General features: G+C 46.2%; 1 protein-coding gene across 2 annotated transcripts in view; it reads right to left on the reverse strand.

Annotated features, from left to right (window-relative positions):
* DNAJC6 (DnaJ heat shock protein family (Hsp40) member C6) overlaps positions 1-21,843 on the reverse strand; it is a 119,267-nt gene extending 97,424 nt beyond the window's left edge. Inside the window, exons 1-2 of one of the 2 annotated variants that reach the window (XM_033916793.1) lie at positions 21,665-21,839; positions 15,724-15,826 (exon numbers count right to left, since the gene is read on the reverse strand). In XM_033916793.1, coding sequence (XP_033772684.1) covers positions 15,724-15,817 — 94 coding nt within the window. In that variant the 5' untranslated portion in view covers positions 15,818-15,826; positions 21,665-21,839. Of the gene's footprint in view, positions 1-15,723; positions 15,827-21,664 lie in introns of both variants that reach the window. The other variant, XM_033916794.1, reaches the window with a different exon arrangement.
* Positions 21,844-22,152: the final 309 nt, after the last annotated feature.

A 22,152-nucleotide genomic window follows, 5' to 3' on the forward strand; every position in this document is an offset into this window, starting at 1 on the left:
TCTATTTTGCCTTCTGACACCGTGGCTGAGTGTTTCTTTCTCGGTCGCTGTGCTTACTTTGTTTGTGTTTAGGTTTTCGTAAAAAAAAATAAAAAAAAAAAGATTTTTCGTTCGGCTCCGGGGGCTCCCGGTAGCCGCGGCCGCGGGACCTCGTTCGTTTCCGGCCGGTTTTTGTGTCCATGTCCCGTCCCTTGACGGCCTTTAAAAAGTGCACCCGGTGCGATCGACTCCTTTCGATCACCGATCTCCACCAGTGGTGCTTACTTTGTCTGGGTCCTGAGCACCCGACTGACTCCTGCACTCGGTGCTCTACTTTTCAGCAAAGGGCCCTCCGCCGCCGTTGCACTCGTATGGCAGAACTCTTTGCTGTGGACCCCGTGGCGGGGAAGGCCTCGACGTCGGCCTCGGCTTCGGCCCCGGCCTTGACCTCGGCCTCGACTCCCTCGACCTCGCCCCGACAGCCCGCTTCATCGAAGCCTGTGTCCTCGACCCCGAAGTCGACGACGGGTAAGTCCTCACTTCCTTCTTCTGTTCCAGCCTCGAAGAAGCCATCCTCGGGCTCATCGACGGGGGCGGGTGGGTCGTCCTCGGCCCCGCCCCGAGCGTCGAAGTCGGGTGCCCCGCGGGAATACTCGAGACCGAGGTCGCCCTCGAGGGAGCACCCGCCGGCCCCGGATCTGCCGACTATGATGGGGGTTCCCGCCTTTCAGGACTTACTCCATGCGCTCATTACCTCGGAGCTGTCCGGTGCCCTCGCGCACCTCCAGCCGCCTTCGGCAGCCCTGGCGTCGGCTGCCTCGGTCTCGGTACCCTCGACTTCGGCCCCCGGGGGGGCTTCGGCCTCGGCCCCGACCTTGCCCTCGACCTCGGTTGACCAGCCTGAGCGGAGCGTGCGGCCTCGGGACAAGGTGCGGAGGGTTCGGAGGATCTCTTCCTCTTCGTCCTCGTCGAGGTCCTCCCGGGGCTCCTCACCCTCGGGTCGGCCTCGGGTGAAGCGTCGGTCGAGGAAGCCCAAATGTCAATGGGCCTCTCCTCGACGACGCGGTCACTCCTCACCGACCGGGGCAGAGACCCTACGGGTCTCCGAGCTCCGCCTCGATAATCCGAGGCTTTTCCGTTCCTCCGAGGTTGAGTGCTCGAGGGACTCTTCGCCGAGACGGAAGGGGCGTGCCTCGGTGCCCCATACCCCGGGGACTTCCTGCAGGGGTTCCTCAGGGCATGGGCGGTCCCCTACCCCGTCAAGGTCACTTGGTGCGGCTTCTTGGGGTTCGGGGTCTGGCACGGGTAAGGAACCTCGTTACTCCCGTGAGGCCTCCCCTTCCTTCTTGGCGACGAGGGCTTCTCGATCTCCCTCTCCGCCTTCGAAGCCCTCCTCCTTTTCGAGATTTGTGCTTGATATGGGGAGAGCTTTGGACCTTGATCTGGCGTCAGGGTCGCAATACACGAAGGAATTTTTGGAGGAGCAGGATTTGCCCTCTCCCCCCAGAGAGACTCCTCGGCTGCCTCTCAACAAGGTTCTCCACCAGACCTTCCTGAGGAACTTGGACTCCCCTCTTACAGTCACAGCGGTTCCATCAAAGATGGAGTCTAAGTACTGCACAGTCCCTTGCAAGGGCTTCGATAAAGCATAGCTGTCCCACCAGTCGTTGCTGGTGGAGTCGGCGTTGAAGAAGTCTCAGCCTTCTAGGGTCTCTGCTGCGGTCCCCCCCGGGCGGGAGGGACGGACCCTGGACAAGTTTGGTCGTCGCCTCTATTCCAACTCCATGATGGCTGCCAGGGTCCTTAATTATGCATTCACCTTCTCATCCTATTTAAGGCAGATGGTGAAGGCGTTGCCCAGGTATTATGGGGTCATGCCGGATTCCCATAAGGGGGATTTTGGTACCTTTATGGCCAATTTGTCTCAGCTGCGTCTCTACCTTTTTCACGCAGTTTACGATGCGTTTGAGTTGGCCTCTTGTGTATCCACCTTTGCGGTGGCGATGCGCCGTCTCGCATGGCTTCGTACCCTGGATATGGACCCGAACTTGCAAGAACGTCTGGCCAATCTTCCATGTGTTGGCTCCGAGTTGTTCGGTGAATCCTTGGAGGCGGCGACCAAACGCTTGTCTGAACATGAGCGCTCTATCGCCTCATTGGTCCGTCCTAAACCCCGGGCCCCGCCACAGAAGCCGTTTAGACCTCCTCCGCGGCGATACCCACAGAAGTCGACGCCGGCTTTCTCAAGGCCTCCGCCCCGGCGTCCCCCTCAGCAGGGCAGAGCGTCCCAACCAAAGCCTCAGGCGCAAGTGGCGTCTAAACCGGCTCCGTCTTTTTGACGTGATGCGCGGTTGGGGGCGGGCCCCCTCCGCACTGTCAAAGGACCCCCTTCCTATCGGGGGCCGATTGCAGGCCTTTCTTCCAGCCTGGGCCGAGATCACGTCGGACGCTTGGGTGCTCCGGATCATCTCCGAGGGTTACTCGCTAAACTTCTTAGCCATGCCGCCAGAACATCCGCCGTGGGCTTCTCTTGGCTGTCGAGACCAGCTTCCTCTTCTCCTGTCGGAAGCCAGGTCCTTGTTGAGCCTTCGGGCTGTGGAGCCCATGCCCCCGAACCAAAGGGGACGGGGGTTTTACTCCCGTTACTTTTTGGTCCCGAAGAAGACAGGGGACTTACGCCCCATTCTGGACCTCCGGAGGCTCAACAAGTTCCTTGTCCGGGAGAAGTTCCGTATGTTGTCCCTTCCAGTCCTGTACCCTCTGTTAGAATCGGGGGACTGGATGTGCTCCCTGGACCTGAAGGAAGCATATACTCATGTTCCGGTGCATCCCGCCTTCCGCAAGTTCCTCAGGTTCCAGGTGGGGGAGTTGCACCTCCAGTATCGGGTCCTCCCCTTTGGACTGGCTTCGTCCCCTCGAGTCTTCACGAAGTGTATGGTGGTGGTCGCGGCAGCCCTGAGATCTCGGGGGCTGCAGGTGTTTCCCTACCTGGACGATTGGCTGATCAAGGCGTCCTCCAAGGAAGGGGTTATTTCAGCGACCCGACAGACTATCATCTTCCTTCAACGTCTGTGGTTCGAAGTGAACTTCCCCAAGTCTCAGTTGTGCCCGGCTCAATCCCTTCAGTTTATCGGGGCCGTGCTGGACACGGTTCATTCCTCCCCCCGCCACGGTTGGAGGTCCTGCTTCGATTGAGTCGCCAGGTTTCGTTGCTGCCCTCAGTTTCGGCGCAGCGCATGATGGTTCTGCTCGGCCACATGGCGTCGACGGTCCATGTCACTCCGTTCGCCCGTTTGCACCTGAGGCTGCCTCAGTGGACCTTGGCCTCCCAGTGGCGTCAGGTCCGGGACCCAGTCTCCTCCCCTATAACTGTGACTCCTTCCTTGAGACGCTCGCTCCGTTGGTGGACCAACTCTTCCAATCTTTCCGGGGGTTTGCTCTTTCTCGTTCCTCCGCATCGCAAGGTCCTGACCACGAACTCTTCGGAGTACGCGTGGGGAGCTCATCTGGACGGTCTGCGGACTCAAGGTCTATGGTCGGCAGAGGACCGGAGTTGTCACATCAATGTTTTAGAACTTCGTGACATTTTTCTGGCTGCTCGAGCGTTCTGCCACCTGCTGCACGATCAGGTAGTCCTTGTGCAGACGGACAACCAGGTGGCCATGTATTATGTGAACAAACAAGGGGGAACGGGCTCTTGGTCCCTGTGCCGGGAAGCCCTGCGCCTTTGGGAATGGGCGGTCTCCCAGAACATCTTCCTGCGGGCGGTTTACATTCAGGGAAAGAAGAATTGTCTGGCCGACAAACTCAGTCGTCTTCTCCAGCCGCACGAGTGGTCGCTAAACTCCCGAGTTCTGCGCGAGGTCTTCGACCGCTGGGGGACTCCTCAGGTGGATCTGTTTGCCTCCCCGGAGACTCACAAACTGCCCCTCTATTGTTCTCGGATGTACTCCCCGGACCGTCTCGAGGCCGATGCCTTTCTTCTCGACTGGGGAGGGAGGTTCTTTTATGCGTTTCCTCCTTTCCCTCTGATCTTGAGGACGTTGGTTCATCTCAAGTCGTCCAGAGCCACTATGATTCTCATTGCGCCTCGTTGGCCTCGTCAGCACTGGTTCTCCCTGCTCCTTCAACTCAGTGTCAGGGAGCCTCTGCTTCTGCCTGTTTTTCCCTCTCTGCTGTCTCAGAGTCGGGGTTCGCTGTTGCATCCCAATCTTCAGTCTTTACATCTGACGGCTTGGTTCCTTTCCCCATGACTTCACAGGTTTCTCAGTCTGTGAGGGAGGTTCTGGAAGCCTCGCGCAAGGTCTAGACTAGGCTTTGTTATTCTCAGAAGTGGACCAGATTTTCTTCCTGGTGTTCCTCTAATCATCTGGATCCGAGTTCAGTTCCGGTGTCTTCGGTTCTGGAATATTTGTTGCATTTGTCCAAGTCTGGGCTGAAGACGACTTCCATTAGGGTGCATCTCAGTGCGATTGCTGCTTTCCATCGGCATCTCGAGGGTCGATCTCTCTCTCTTCATCCTCTGGTGATTCGTTTCATGAGGGGTCTAGTGAATGTTAATCCTCCTTTGAAACCTCCTCCTGTAGTTTGGGATCTTAATGTGGTTTTGGCTCAACTGATGAAGCCTCCCTTCGAGCCTATTGACAAATCTCATCTTAAGTTTCTCACTTGGAAGGTGATCTTTTTGCTTGCGCTCACGTCCGCTCGTCGGATTAGCGAGCTGCAGGCTTTGGTTGCGGACCCGCCCTTTACTGTGTTCCATCATGACAAGGTGGTTCTTCGCACCCATCCTAAATTTTTACCTAAGGTTGTGTCTGATTTCCACCTCAATCAGTCCATTGTTCTTCCGGTGTTTTTTCCGAAGCCCCACTCTCATCCTGGGGAGGCGGTGCTTCACACGCTTGACTGTAAGAGAGCGTTGGCCTTTTATCTTCAACGCACCAAGTCTCATCGGAAGGTTCCTCAATTATTTTTGTCCTTTGATCCTAATCGGTTGGGACGTCCTGTTTCCAAGCGCACCTTGTCCAACTGGTTGGCTGCTTGTATTTCTTTTTGCTACGCTCGGGCTGGTCTCGCGCTTCATGGTCGGGTCACGGGACATAAGGTCCGAGCGTTGGCAGCTTCTGTGGCGTTCCTCCGGTCTACTCCGGTGGAGGATATCTGCAAGGCTGCCACTTGGTCTTCGGTTCATACTTTCACCTCCCACTACTGCCTGGATACGTTATCCAGGAGTGACGGCCGGTTTGGCCAGTCAGTTTTGCGTAATCTGTTTTCCTAAATTGCCATCCTCCCACCTGCCCTTTATTGGTTGGCTTGGAGGTCACCCACATGTGAGAATATCATGCCTGCTTGTCCTGGGATAAAGCACAGTTAATTACCGTAACAAGTGTTATCCAGGGACAGCAGGCATATATTCTCACAACCCGCCCTCCTCCCCGGGGATGGCTTCTTTGCTGGCTATGGAACTGAGGACCACGAGGTGGGGATGCGCCCTCTAGTGGGCAAGAAGGCATGCACATGCGTGGTGCAGCATAGCAAACTTGAAACTTCAATCAAGTTTGCTTGAAAAGCTGTCCGCGCTGGGGCTCAGTAGATGACGTCACCCACATATGAGAATATATGCCTGCTGTCCCTGGATAACACCTGTTACGGTATGTAACTGTGCTTTCTATATGCATTGAATGGCTCTTATGAAATTGTGTGGGCATGTACATTAACACAAGTACATGTGATGACAAAAATCATACACACTTTTATATGATCTGGAAGTAGGCATTCCCTAGAGCAGCAACAGAATTGCAATAGGGAAGAACAACTCAAATCACCGTTAACAGATGCTAGGGTCCACCTTGGAGGTTAGCACCCATGAAAAAGATCCAGATGTCATTGCAGACAATACGATTAAACCTTCTGCCCAATGTGTGGTGGTGGCCAAAAAAGCAAACAAGATGCTAGGAATTATCAAAAAGGGATGGTTAGCAAGACTAAGAATGTTATAATGCCCAAGTCCAAAACATCCAAACCCAGATCATTTGGACATGGGTGAGGCCAGCATTTGTAATGGACTGGCCACAGACATGCCACAGAGCAGTGGGACACCTTAGAGAGAATTGTTGTGCACTTCACTTAAAGGGTGCCAAATGTACATCTCACCATAACCCCCATATAGTTTATGATGAGCCCCCTCAAAATCTACTATACCCACCTACCACCCCAATAACCTTTTTGACTACAAGTGGCATCTATAAGGCAGCAGAGTAGGGTTTTGGTGGCCTCACACTTTCCACTATAAATGTAGTGGTTTGAGTGGCTTATGGGCCTGGGTCCTCCTTTTTGTGATTCACTAGCCCACCCACCAGGTTACTTAAGACACCTATGCAATGCTATACTAGGCTTTCCAATACCAAGTGTTGCTGTTCTAAAGACAAGTATGCACTGTTTTATTAAGATCTTTGTGAGTGGGAGGGGTTTAGTGCCCACTGGGCAAGTATGGGGGAGCATCATTACATAATCCCTCCAGTGGTCACCTGGTAAGCTTGGGTACCTTTGTGGCACTTAAATGCTAATACAGGTATAGCCCAAAACATCTAAATTCCATCTAGGACATCCTGGGAAAAGGTTCAATTATCACCGCAAGACATCAAAGTCTAACCACCCAAAGCTTGCCCATAACACCTCCAAACACCCCCCCCCCCCGCCCCCACCCCGAACTCTGGATGCACAGAAGGAAAAACGCCTCACAAAACATCCAGAAAGTCAGCTTCAAAAATTGGCACTTGGATGTCCCAGTGATTGGGACGTCCAAGTGATGACTTATGATGGTTTTTGGACATCTTTATTTTTGGATTATGAGCCCCATAGTAACATAGTAAATGACAGCATATAAAGACCTGAACAGTCCATCCAGTCTGCCCAACAATGTGTCTCAAGGCCAAAACCACTGACCACTATTTGGAGCTGCTGCTGGAACTCATGATCCACATGGAGACCTTTGTTGCTATTGGGTATTGCCATCTCCGAATTCTACCCACTGTTGCTGCAACATACTTCCATAGCCTGGTCTTACCAATGCCTTTTACACACTTGCCTCAATGAAGCCCTGTCCCTTCTCAAGCAAAGATTACATGAGACACTTGCAGTTTCTGAAATGGTACGTTTATTCTGGATTACAAGCAGATAGTGTAGCACAAGTCACAGCCACAGATTCCTGCAACTTCAGTATCCTTTGATAATACATGCATGGTTCAATAAACAGTAATTTCAAACAGCATTAAAACATCCCCTTCAAAACACTGAAGATCCTAAAGAAAAAAACAGAAGACCAGATGGTATCCATGCATAGCGTAAGAATGCCCAGAAGAGCCAAGACCCAGTCTAAGTGCTTCATGGGTGTTGTGAAGAAAGTCTAGGAGTGCAGCCACAGAGGCGAAGCCACACTTTCAGGGTTGCTACTCTGGCTTGTGCTTCACTCCACTCTATACTTGATGAATTCTGCAATTGTTAAGAAAATGAAAGAGGAAATTCTGAATCACCAGTCCCCCCCCCCCCATGCAATGGGATCTAGCCCAACTGAAGCAAGAAGACCCTGCTCTCCCATCACCTGAAACTCATTAGTGTAAAGTAAGATCTCGCGCCCACTAATCTTTCCAGACTTTTCAGGAGATACAATGCATGCCTCAGATGTGGCATACTTGTAGGAGGAAGTGGCCCACTTTGAAGCCAGCGAAGCCTCGGGTATGACCGTTCCTTTGCCATCATGCACAATTTGAAAGGCTGAAACACAATGGCCATCCACAAGTGATATCAATAGTTTGATATTGCATTTAAATATTTAGAAATGTCTCAGAATTGGGATGGGATGGCTTCTACCATGTCAGAGATATTGTTCTAGCTAGCATGAACATTGTATTATTTTATTTTTTGGACTGTTCTTGTCTCCCTATTATTGTGAATTTGTAATAAACTACAGGATTGGAGTCATTATTTTCTTAATACATGTTTGTATTTCCATAATTGATCTTTAGTTGTTGGGGTTTTGTTTTTTTTTATTAAGTCCATTTCCTGTTAGGAAATTTATCTTGTATCTCTTACGTTAGATAGATTGTGAGCCCACCGGGACAGAGAGGGAAAATGCTTGAGTACCTGATTGTAAAAACCGCTTAGATAACCTTGATAGGCGGTATATAAAATCCTAATAAAACTTGAAACTTGAAAAACTTAAAACTTACTGTAAATTAATAAATAATTTGGAAAAAAGCTTGATAATTATGTTATTCCTTGCAGTTAGTGCTTGCTCGTATCCTTGATCATGTCCTTGAGTTTCATGTTCCACCTGTCTGGCAGTCTCCTCCTCTTCTTCCTCATCGTTATTTGGAGGCACTGTCTGAAGCCCCTCTGGAGGAGACTATTGTGGATGAATCCTGCATGGTGGAGGGGAGGTAGAAGAACTTTTTCCAGATCTGTCTAAGGTGCTCAAAGCGTGTCTTCAACAGGACTAAAATTATTTCTATAACTGCCTTTGCTGGCCATGTTGTGATACTCCTCAGCTTCTTTCTGAGGGCTAGTGATGTGGGTCATAATCCAGGTTTTCTATGGACAGCCCTTTATCGCCTGTGGAGAAAAGGGCTGGGGAAAAGATAGTCAGTAGGGCAATGAAGGTGAAGGTGTAACTGGAACTGTCCTGGTCCTTCCTCAGCTGAGCAGGGCAGATTCCGTGAAGAGAAAAAAGGAATGTTAGAATGGAGAATGAATATGAGAGGTGATAGTTTACCTAGAAACCATCCCTCAATGATTTCCCCATACTTGAAGGAATCATATGTGCCTGGTTGTTCAAGGATATAGGCATATATTGGTTATGAAACTAGTGGAGATGCCCTCCCTCTCAGGTGGTCTTATGCAATGTGTGTGCAATCAATTGCCCCCAGAACTGATGTAACTGAACCAGCTCAAAAACATCTGTCACAGGTTCTTCTGCTTTGCTGTTGCTCCTCAAAGAAATCCAGTATATTGATTGGTTTTCTCGAGAAAGGCACTCTCAAACTGAACAATACAGCATGAGGTGTGCCCAAATGTCATCAGTTGGGCATGAATATTTATACCAGGTTTCAGCAGGCATAAGTCCTCATGACCAACTTTCACTTCGGTGCAGTTAGCAGTACAAGCTGTGTTTACAAGCAGTGGTGTTTCCGTGGTTCAATGTCAACTCAATGAAAAATAGGAGTATGTGAAATTGTACATCTTATCCATTGCGTTTTAATAAGAAGACTCCTGAGGCAGGCCCCTTTAGGGCCGAAACACGATTGTGTCGAGTCTAACATAATAAAAGAGATTGAGCATCAATTGGTCACCTTCGTTGTTGTTCCTTGCTCTTCACTTGTGTGGAGGTGGTTCCTCCTGTTTGTTTTCCAAGCTATTCTATAATACAACATGCTTAAATTGTCTAGTGGGCAACTGAAAATGTGTATGGGCGGATCAAGGGCATTCCAAAAATGTAGGCATAGGGTTACAGAACAGGGTCATTTGTGTGCCCAAGTATCATCAGTTGGGCATGAAGATTTATAACAGGTTTCAGCAGGCATAAGTCCTCATAGCCAAAATTGGACACTAGAATCAGTACTAATCAGTGGTGTAGTGAGGGAAGATGGCGCCTGGGGCAGAGTCACCCAGCATCGCCATGTCATGTGCCCCCCTCCTATGCAGTCTTTCCCATCGCCATGCCCCCCACCCCACCATACCTCTTCAAGTCTTCACCAACAGTGAGCAGGTTCTCCTACCCACTACCTGTGCAGGTTGAGTCTTCCTTCTAAAGTCACATCCTAGTCCCATGAACAGAAAGTGACATCAGAGGAAGGGATGAGGCAAGTAGCAGGTAAAAGAGCCTGCTTACTGCCGGCAAAGATTTTTTTTTTTTTTTTTAATTTTGCTAATTATTACAAGCATATACTTGTTGAAGAAAATAGAATTAAAAAGAGAAAAAATAATAAGGAAAACTTTAACCTACTTAACATTTGCATGATTCTCCATTAAACCCCATTAAAAAGAAATCATTTTTTTTAAAGGAGGGCAAGATTAAGGAAAAAACAGGGAACAAAAGGAAAATATTTCTCTTGAAAGTGGAATTTAATTTCATTCCACGACATTCGCATTGGTCTCTGAGCGAGTAGACACTGCTATTGGAACCGGAGGTTGCCTTGCTTCCAGGAAATTTTGTAAATGCTCAGGATTAAAGAATACAAGTTTGCTCAGTAATTTTAACAATACACTTACATGAAAACTGCAGGAAAAAAAGTCCCTTTGTGGTCCAATACCTGAGACTTAAGGGCTAAAAAAGCCTTTCTTCTCAGTTGAGTGAACCTACAAAGGTCAGGAAAAACCATAAATTTTACATCTTTAAACTGAAAATATAACCAGAGAACAGTTCCTATCATACTCTAATGGAAATGTTACAATGAGGGTCGCTTTGTTCAAAGTTGTACCAGAACTCTCCAGGATGCCGGTAAGATCAAAACTGGCCCCCTGGTCTTGGCCTGCTATTGGTTTTATCATTGGACTTCCCAAGTTTATATAATAAACTTTGGTTATTGGAGGCATCGTCTCAGATGGAATTTGCAGGGTTTCTCTTAAATATTTCTTTAACATCTCATTAGGTGATAATACTGGAGACTGTGGAAAGTTCAGAAACCTTAAGTTCAACCTACGTTCATAATTCTCCAATCTTTCTATTCTTTGATGGATGTTCAAGTTACCTTTTACCAAAGTCAATTGAGTGGCCCGAACTCTCTCAACAGATCTTCCTATTTCCTGAACTTGGGAGTCCACTTTGGTGAGTTTGTACCACTTCTGGAACCTGCAAAACATTGTCCAAACGCTCAGTCAATTTAACCTCCAATGTATTAACAGCGTCCCATACCTCTTCTAAAGTTATTTATTCTGGTCTCTTCTTCAGCCTGCTAGTGCTCTTAAGTCCAGCATCATTGCCTGTGGTTGTAGCAGGTTCAGACCTCGAGGAAATCCCCTCAGGTCGTCCACCACACCTGATGCTCCAGCGCAGATCTTTCCTGCTAGTTGTCCTACCTCGGTAAGTGGCGAATTAGGCAGCATCCCAGCTAAAGAGCTAAATTCAGCAACCTCCTCGGTATCCATAGTAAAGCTCTTTGACTGCTCTTTCACTTCACTTCTAGGCTGAGCTGAGTTCACATGGTCTTCAGGGCTCAGCATAGTATCCAATACACTATGGGAGAAATCTCCTGTTCCAAGCTCGCCTCTACCCTGGTCATCCTTCATTCCAACTGGTAAGAGAAAGCCCTCCAAAGTTTGCTGTGTAGAACCAAAAAGGAAGGAGGGGAGGAGTCAGTACGGCTGGGAATGAACGCAGCTTCCTTTTGCGCTTCACCATGATATTTCTTTGGCGGTATTGAGTGCTAGTCAGAGCGTCCGCTCACACATCCATCAATGCCGCCTTTGCCGGCAAAGATTTAAAGAAGCTGGGGGGAGTGCATTTCATAGACCCCTCCCATCTCTGCAGGGAAGAGGAGAGGTGCTGGCGTACCCATCAAGTTGGCAGCCAGGGTCCTCCAACCCCCCTCCCCCATTACTACACCACTGGTGCTAAACGCTATTCTATAAAGGCCACTTGGCTCAAATCACCCTCTACAGAATACAAGTTTAGTGCAGATTTTTCTGGCACCTAACTGTTTATCTAAGCTGGTACGCTAGTATTCTGTAAAGAAAAGTAGATACATACTTTCCTTTATAGAATATAGTCCAATCCCTCTGTGTGCCATATTTATGTGAAGTGTTACAGAATTGCCCTTTCTATGGGCACACATATACAACAACATTCAGCAAATCATTTCACGTTAACTTTCTAGTAAAATATTTTAATGGAAATAACTTTGAACTTAAATTGAAATATGGAAGAACTGGATGAGCCCCTAAAATTCTAAACGTCATTTCAAATAACCACAGCACAATAAAACCTTGAGACACAACCCGATTTAATCATCACCTTATTCCTGATTTCTCTTCCATCCCTAATCACTCTAATCCTCCTAGTCTCCTGCCATATGATAGAGACATTTATATACCTACATGGCATAAATGTGCATGAGGCGAGTCTCTTTCATTTGAAAGGAAGCTCTGGAATGAGAGGGCATAGGATGAAGTTAAGAGGTGATAGGCTCAGGAATAATCTAAAATACTTTTTTTTTTTTTTTTTACAGAAAGGGTGGTAGGTGTATGTGGAATAGGCTCCCAGTAGAGGTGATGGAGGCAAAGGCTATGTCTGAATTCAAGAAAGCATGGGACAAGCATGTAGGATTTCTTAGGGAGAGGAGAAGATAGTGGATGCTTCCAATGAGCAGACTGGATGAGCCATTTAGTCCTTATCTGCCATCATGTTTTTATGCTTCTATGAGACAAAAGGTCTCTACTGCACATTAACGGAATGGCTGCTACAATGAAATACAGTAAACTCTGAAGTAGTGTTAACTGAACTACTTTATTGGTCATCTTGGCAGATAACAGACAGTAACGGCCCAAATATCTACAAAACTCAGGCCCTGCCCATTCCAAGCAGAATTTAGTAAATGGTACCCAAAGGTAAGCCCTGGCATAATCTGTGTTCAAGGCGCTCTGCACAAAGCATTCTTTATAAAGCACTTGCTTAGTGTGCATTTTGCACCCAATTTTAGGTATCAGCATTTACGCCTGCCAAGACTTGGACTAAGATTTCAGATAAAGGTGGGTTTTGAGGTGCTTTTTGAATGCTTCAAGGGTAGGCTCATTCTTAATGTAGAGAGCTCTTTTGGGAAATAGAGGGAGAGAGAAAGGCAAGGAGGTTGCTATCAGCAGAGCAGAGTCGACAGGAAGGTGCATAGGGAATGAGAAGTTTGTTGAAGTAAAAGGGGGTGGGGCATAGATGGCAGTATTTTATGAATGTTTGTGCACTAGACTAGGCATGGCTATTCTAAGGATTAATTGAAATTACTGGGTAGCAAGCTTAAGACAATGTAAGAACACATTTTTAGCGAGCACAAGGTACATATAACAAGCTGATGTGTCTGTACTTTGAAACTATCCTGTGGCCATTTCCAAATATATCAGCACATAACTAAGTAATATGGCTGCTCCTACAATGAAAGTCCCTAAAATATGAGAAAAAAAAATCTCCAACAAAATGAATCATCATATTTGAAATACAGCAGAACCCTCAGCGAACAGCTTCCTTTGTGTACTTATAATAATATGGAAAGACAGAGAGAATTTAAAGACATGACAGCATTAATAGGGCATGTCTTCCAACTTAACTGAAAACATGCTTGATGCTGTACCCTGGCGGTCGCCAACCTTTTTCAGTGTGAATACGAGAAAGCTCCGAGGGCCACCAAAACACTTCAAGCTTACACATACTGCTAATTTTGTAAACTGCCTTGGCCTGCTTGTTCAGACTGGGTATTAAACATTAAAAATTAAAACCGATATTGATTCTACAACACTCAAGGATAGATTTTAAAAACTCACTTTATTTTGGCTTGTCAAGAGTAGCAAATTCCATAAACGAGACTGTTAGATTGTTTGCAGTTACCATATCAAGTGGGCAAGATCGAAATTAATGCACTGACAGGATTTGAAAAGAATTTCAGTCAACTGTATGAGGGCTATAATGGAGGACTTTGGGGGCTGCATGTGGCCCGGGAGCCACACATTGGAGACTACGGCTGTATATACTGTAATCCTATGTATTCTAATTTCTAACATGGCTATATGTGATAGATAGGATAGATGCATTTCAGTGTATTTTCTGATTTCCCTGGAATCAAAATTCCGTTCAGGAAAATGTGCACAGAAGTACTGTATATGAATGATGATATCATCTGTGAATCCACACACAAAGTGCCAAGACATCATTCTAATTTATGCCATGGAAATGCAGATAAAACCATGTGCATATCTGACTTCCCCAGTATACATGGTCTGAAATTTGGCAGCTAAAATTTAATGCTAAGAAATGCAAGATCATGCATTTGGACTGCAAAAATCCAAGGGAACGGTACAGCTTAGGGGGTGAAGAACTTATGTGCATGACAGAAAAGTGGGACTTGGGTGTGACTGTATGTGATGATCTTAAGGAGGCCAAACAGGTTGAAAAGGTGACAGCGAAAGCTAGAAGGATGCTAGGTTGCATAGGGAGAGGTATGAACACCAGATAAAGAGGACAAAACTAGACCTCAAGCACCCAAGCTACCACTTAGTATTTCCATTCGTACCCTTACTGGGGTGGTGTTTTCATCATTGGTCTTAGCAAGTAGCATGTGCAAAAAAATTTTTATATAAATTAATTTTCTCTTCCGGCTCTGCATAAATTATAAAGTGCTATAAAAGTGCTGTAAAGGAAAGGCACTTATCTTTATGCCCGACGGCTGCCCAACCGTTTCACTCCTAGTTTCATCAGGGGCTATGCCTCCTTTAATACAGACACCATCATTTTTAGTTAAGAAAGCCCTTACTTTGAGCCAAAAACACCGCTAAGTGCAGTACTAAAAACCCCTACATTCTGCGTTAATTCGTTCGTATCTGTATGTAGTACACACATTCACCCACCAAAATGTATAATTAATTCTATCATGGTTTTTCCAATTACAGTACTTGTAATCAATTGAATGGCTATACCTGTTAGGATCATAAATAGACGACTCTTATATTTATCTAGAGTGGGTTTCACATGTAAAATTGTTCCACAAATTATAGCCTCATACGACATTGGAACATTTGAATCTAGTACTAAATTTATTTGTCCCCGAATTGACTTCCAATATATTAATATAAATGGACAAAAATACAACAGATGATCCAAAGTCCCTATACCAGTATGACAATGCCAGCATCTATTAGACTTAGAACTATCTATTTTATTTAATCGAACTGGGGTCCAGAAAATCCTAATTAACAAAAATAACCATGTTTGTCTCATAGATGCTGACGCTGTACATTTCAATCTCCAAGTCCAAATTCGTGACCAACGAGACACAGAAATATACTGTTTTGTCTCGATGCTCCAGATGTCTCTAAGACTATTTTTTGGCTTTTTATTCAAAAATCCAGAAATCAATTTGTACCACTGATGACCTACTAAATCAGTTTGCTGGCAAAGGATTTGCAGGCTAAAATATATTTTAAAATTTTTCCATTCAGGGAACCCACTCTGAATAGCCTGCTTCAACTACAACCACCTATATTGTTGAGATTTTAAAATTCCAAATGACTGTTGCAATTGTGAAAAATCAAGCAAATTTCCATTAGACAAAATGTCATCTAATGTCCGAATACCTGCCTGCATCCAATTCTTCCAAGCGATCCCAGCACCGCCGATTTGAATCTTGGAGTTTAACCATAAGGTCTGCAAAGTAGACTTTATTATGGGAACATCTGTTAACTTATCAATAAATTTAATTGTTTTCCATATGTCCAATAAAATCACATTATCCTTAGCGTACCTAGGTATTTTAATACTTAATATATGAGACAGTCTCATCGGGGACATGATTTTCCACTCAAGATATAGCCAGTCTGGGTAATGTTCTAAGAGCTCAGGGAGGATCCAATTCATACCTTAAATTGGGAAAATTTACCCTCCGCAATTGGTTTTTGTAGCAATTCTTGCTTTCTTCCCTAGCCAAATAAATTTTGTCAATATAATATTTAACTTTTTGTAAAAGGACCCTTGAAAATAAATTGGTAACATACCCAGTTGGTAACAAATTACCGGCAAGATCATCATTTTGACCATTTGAACTCTCCCCAACCAAGACAAGTGTAAAGGGTTCCACTGCTCACACATCTCCGTGACCTTTAATAATAATGATTTTTCATTTATTTTCATTGTTCCTTCCAATATATTTTTAATCCATATACCTAAGTATTTAATACCATCCTCCTTCCAAATAAAAGGAAATTCATCAAATAATCCTTTCGTACAATGTACATTCAATGGAAGAATTTCTGATTTACTCCAGTTTATTTTGTAACCAGAGAATTTTACAAATTTATTAATAAGTTCCAGTAAACATGGTATGGTAATTTCAGGACGTCTCAAATGAAGCAAAATATCATCTGCATATGCAGAAATTTTGTATTCCCGACCTGCCCAAGGAATACCACAAATCTCCTCTGCTTGTTTAATAGCCAACAGTAAGGGTTCCAAAACAATATCAAACAGCAAAGGAGATAACAGATATCCCTGTCTCACTCCCCTTTCCAATCGAAACCGCTCTGAAAAAGTATTATTAATGTACAATCTAGCAAAAGGGGAGCAATCATTTGTATAAATCCAGAACCAATACCAAACCATTCCATAGCCTGATACATAAAGGACCATTCTACTCAATCAAAAGCCTTCTCTGCATCTAAAGAAACTCATGTGGATTAAAAACTGGTTGGCGGATAGGAAACAGAGAGTGGGGGTAAATGGACAATACTCGGACTGGAAAAGCATCACGAGTGGAGTGCCACAGGGTTCAGTGCTTGGATCTGTGCTCTTCAACATATTTATAAACGACCTGGAAACTGGTACGACGAGCGAGGTGATTCAATTTGCAGACGATTTGAAGTTATTCAGAGTAGTGAAGATGCAGAAGAATTGTGAAGACCTGCAACTTGACATAAACACGCTCGAGAAATGGCAAATGATGTTTAAATATGGATAAGTGTAAGGTGAGGTATGTCGGTAACAAAAATCTTATACATTAATACAGGATGTCTGGTGCAGTACTCGGAGAGACCCCCCAGGAAAGAGACTTGGGAGTACTGGTCGATAAGTCAATGAAGCCATCCGTGCAATGTGCGGTGGCGGCAAAAAGGGCAAACAGAATGCTAGGAATGATTAAGAAGGGGATCACGAACAGATCGGAGAAGGTTATCATGCCACTGTACCGGGCCATGGTACGCCCCCACCTGGAATACTGCGTCCAGCACTGGTCACAGTACATGAAGGACACAGTACTACTTGAAAGGATCCAGAGAAGAACAACTAAAATGGTTAAGGGGCTGTAGGAGTTGCCGTACAGTGAGAGATTAGAGAAACTGGGCCTCTTCTCCCTTGAAAAGAGGAGACTGAGAGGAGACATGATTGGAACATTCAAGATAATGAAGGGAACAGACTTAGTAGATAAACACAGGTTGTTCACCCTCTCCAAGGTAGGGAGAACGAGAGGGCACTCTCTAAAGTTAAAAGGGGGTAGATTGCGTACAAATGTAAGGAAGTTCTTCACCCCCAACTCCCCAACAGGAGCAGCAACAGTTCTAAGTAAAGTGGGGGGTTCCCCACACATACACACACACCCTCGGAGCACTTTAAAAACACTGTTTAAATCCAGCACGCTGACGTCCTGCACGCAATTGTCTGGGCAGCATTGTCGGCACGTCTGTCTCACGCATGATTGACCCGTTACCTTTTAAAAGCAGATTGAAAACCCACCTTTTTGATATAGCCTTCAATCCTTAACCCTGCTCGTCGGACTCCAACCCAGCCAGCTGACTAACCATTCCCCTTATCTGTATCCATGACATCCTGTTTGTCTTTGAGAAGCAAAGCTAAGATTGTTATGTCATAATGCCTCATTCCACCAATAAGAGCCAACCTCATCAGTGATGTCACAATGGCTTGATTGTCCTGTACTCCCCTCTGCCCTCCAACCCAGCCTGCGGATTAACCGTTCCCCTTAACTGTTATCCATGACATCCTATTTGTCTGTCTTGACTGTTTAGATTGTAAGCTCTTTCGAGGAGGGACTGTTTTCTTCTTTGTGACTGTGTAGCACTACGTGCGTCTGGCAGCACTATAGAAATAATTAATAGTAGTATTAGTAGTAGCAGTAGACTCTGCAGTTCAGTGACTTTTGCTGCAGCTTATTAATGAACTCCTTAACCTCCTAATAGTATTTAAAAAAAGGGAGAGGGAGAGTTGCATAGTATTCAATTAAGATGCATGCTAATAATTATGCAGTCCATGGCAACCCATGCAACAGTGTAGAAATGTATAATTGTTAAGGGATTTCTACATGTTACTACTAGTACCTATTCACATACAACAGGGATGCCCAAAACGTCGAACACGATCTACCGGTCGATCACAAAGGCAACGCCGGTAGATTGCAGAGCAAGTGTTCTCCCTAGCATTCTCTCAGTCACTTTCTCACCTTTAAAGTACTGCAATTATGGCAGCCTGCAGAGCGAACGTAGCAGACTGCCATCGGCTTCTGTAGCATGTTCCCTCTGCCGCGGTCCCTGATGTCAGAGAAGGTGCGGGACCGCGGCAGAGGGAACGTGCTACAGAAGCCGATGGCAGCCTGCTACGTTCACTCTGCAGGCTGCAGTAATTAACTTTCAACTGTGGTGGGCCCAGAGGGAAGAATGGAGGTGAGAACTGACCTGACAGTCACTGTGTGTAGGGAAGCAGCGGAGGTAAGGCCCCGCACATTGGGGTAAAATTGTGTCCGTTGCGAGGACCCCAGCGGGAGGGGGATTGCCTTAGAGACAAAAGGACCTTGAGGAGGGGTGGGAAAGCAGCCTTGAACCAAAAGGGAGGGGGAAGATAAGGCAGATCCTGGACTACTAGAGGGGTTAGACAGGGGAAATACTCTGAACCGAGGAGAGAGAGATGCCAGGCCCTGGGGAGGGGGAAGACAAAGAGAGTGAGACAAAGAGAGAGACAAAGACCTGGACCTAAGGTGGGAGGACTCAAAATGTTAGCAGAATGAAGATAGAGAGAGGGAGAAACCTGAAACAAAGGGGAGGCAGAAGAGAGGTGGGCAGATGTTGGACTATGGGAGGTGCAGACAGAAGGGGAGAGACCCTGAGGAAGAACAGAGAGATGCAAGATCAGAACAGAGGAGGGAGACATGTTGGCAATGGGGGTGGAGGAGAGAGGAAGAAAAGCTGGACTCCTGGAAGGACAGAGATGTTGGTTGGGGAATGGAACGAGGTCTAGAGGACAGAAGAGGTACTCGGTATATACATAAATAAATATGGGGAGGGGGTCTCTTACTAAGGCGCACTAGCTGATTTAGCGCAAGCTAAATGCTAATGCGGCCATAGAATATAATGGGCGCATTAGCACACGCTATATCGGCTAGCGCACTGTAGTTAAAGAGAGAGGTATAGGTTTAGTATTTTTATTGTTGGTAGGTCATTTTGACTTGCCCAAAAAGTGTGGGCACCCCTGACATACAGTATATCAGGGGTGCCCAATAGGTCGATTGCGATCGACCGGTAGATCGCCAGGGCAAAGTGAGTCGATCAGACTCACTTTGCCTTGGCGATCTACTGGGCCGATCAGCCTTCCTCTCCCCGACGTCAATTCTGCCGTCGGAGAGGAAGTTCAGGCCAGCCAATCGCTGCCTGGCTGGGCGGAACTTCCTCTCTCCGATGGCAAAATTGACGTTGGGGAGAGGACTGCTGGTTGACCCACAGGGAAGCAGAGAGAGCTTGGTGTTTGGTGGCAGCTTTGGGGCCTGTTACCCGTTGGTGGTAGCAGTGGCTTAGTGGAGGGTAAGGAGAAAGAAAGAAAGGGGGCAGGCAGGGAAACAGAAGCAAAGAAGAGAAACAGAAAAAAAAGAAAGGGGGCATGAAGAGTGGAAAAAAAGAAAGGGAGGCAGGGAGAAAGAAAGGGCAGGGAGAGAGGAAGTTAGGGGAGGGAATGAGGTCTGGAGGAGAGGAAGCATAAAGGCTGAAATAAGGGAAGAAAGATTGGATGCACAATCAGAAGAAGAAAGTGCAACCAGAGACTCATGAAATCACCAAACAAGGTAGGAAAAATGATTTTATTTTCAATTTAGTGATCAAAATGTGTCTGAATTTACATCTGCTGTCTATATTTTGCACTATGGCCCCCTTTTACTAAACCACAATAGCGGTTTTTAGCACAGGGAGCCTATGAGTGTCGAGAGAAGCGCAGGGCATTCAGCGCAGCTCCCTGTGCTAATAACTGCTATTGTGGTTTAGTAAAAAGGGAGGGGGGTATATTTGTCTATTTTTGTATGGTTGTTACTGAGGTGACAGTGCATAGAGTCATCTGCCTTGACCTCTTTGAAAAAAAAACTGGAATAGGAATGATAATTAACATTTTCTCAGCGTACAGTGTGCTTTGTGGTTTTTTTTAAAATTTTATTGTTGGTAGATCATTTTGACTTGGTCATTTTAAAAGTAGCTCGCAAGTCCAAAAAGTGTGGGCACCCCTGCAGTATATGGTTTATTTGTGAATATAAATGTTGCAAAAAGTAACAGGAAGAAATAAAGAGAAAGATTTGATGAGAATGTAGCACAGCCAGTGGCAGGTCAAAACTAGTAATTGAGGTCTATGAAACTGATCAGTCAACAAATTAACCGTATAGAAAAAAACCTGAGAATGTAGCATAGCTGAGTTCAAGGTCAGAGCAGCCATAAGCAGAATTACATTCTCTGGCCACTGCATATAGTTCAGCTCATGAAATTAGCTGCCGATTAGGAAATAAAACTCCAAACCATACCTAATACTACAGACCACATATGTTCAAAAGCAGGTTTCACAGATCATGGATGAACTGTACAAGAGGAAAACCAGGTTATTGAGATGGAGAAGGCGGAAGGTTGGTACAGAGACGCTTTCCCTCCTACACTACACGCCACTATATGAATTGTGTAGCTCTAAGTCACAGACTATATAGGAACGCATTCCAGAACAATACAGACAGAAAAAGCAAAAAAAAAAAAAAAAGGGTAACATTATTTTCAATTATCGGATGCTTAGGGAAAAAAAACCCAAAACCACCATTGGAAGAAACCCAAATATTTCATCTTGGAGACGCTGCCCTGGCTAACTGAAGTGAAATCCTATTACTGTGCGTTTCCTTACTAAATATAGGTCTAACTTCCTCCCTAGAGACGGCTTTGTCTTTACATCTGGCCCCCGGCTGCGTCAAAAGTGATTTGATCTGACTGAAGGCATTTATCCTTTCTTGTCTATATCGAAATTATGAATTGCCTTTTTTTTTTGGGGGGGGGGGCAAATTCCAGGCTCGTTTCCCAGTTCCTAAATGCTCCTAGCCTACGCGCAAGGCAACTACGCACCTCGCACCTTTTCAAAATAAAGCAATCGCCTCCCATCTAGCACGCATGACCTCAAACTTTGGCTGTCACGTGCCCTGAACGAGGCCGAGAGCGCTTGGCAAGTGCATGGACCAGCCATCCACAGCATCCCAGCTCTCGGCACCTCCTCAACTCTTTGATAGGCTGGTGGTATCTCAATGCATTCTGCTTCATTTTTTTTCAATCACGTTCCTTATATTCCACTTGATGTATTTGATCTGTCCATGCCACTATTTTCTGCATTATATTGTAAATGCCTTTATCTGTTTTTAAGTCCATTATTCTCATTTGTATTTTATCTGTATCCCATAGCTCACCTTGTTGTGAACCGCCTAGAACTTTTTCGGTATGGCGGTATATAAGAATAAAATTATGATTATTATTATTCTCGCCGACTTCCAGCCAAATCCCACCAGTGCGCAGGATTCGCCCTTTCGCTTCCGCTTTCCCTTTAAATCCGCCCCCCACTAAAACCCTGCGACAACCAGCCGCTAAACGGGCTTCGCCTCCGGGCGGTCCGGGGGCTTTTCCGGGGCGCCGAGCTCTCTTTGCAGCCTCGCCTTACCTCCGCCCGGAGACTCTTGCATCCTCGCTTCTGCCGCAGATCCGGAGAGACGCCTGGCAAGACGCAGCCTTTTGATTTGTCATTCGCAGCCAGTCAAAGGTCGCCCAGCTAATCGGCCATCGGGCTTGGGTGCGACAATTTGATGCAACGGCGAACCGGGCTAGCGCGGGCTTCTGAGGATGGCAGCGAATTGGAGGCGCGCTGTAAAAAAAAAACCAAAAAAAAAACCCGGGCCGGAACGCGAGAAGGAGTCGGATTTTTTTTTTCCACCAAGCTCGTGGGTGGACCGCTGTTCAAGCGCGAGACGCTTCTGTGCGCGTTTGGCGCAAAATGAGTGAAACGGTTGCGGGCGGTATCTGACGCTGAGGTAGTTTTTGGAATGGATTTAACAAAAAAAAAAAATGGAAACGTTGTTAGTTGTGGGGGGGGGGGGTTTTTTGTAAATCCTGTTGCGGAATGACGTCAGATATCTCAGATGAACAACTTAT

Source organism: Geotrypetes seraphini, chromosome 12 (genome assembly GCF_902459505.1).
Source record: "Geotrypetes seraphini chromosome 12, aGeoSer1.1, whole genome shotgun sequence".
Lineage (NCBI taxonomy): Eukaryota > Metazoa > Chordata > Amphibia > Gymnophiona > Dermophiidae > Geotrypetes > Geotrypetes seraphini.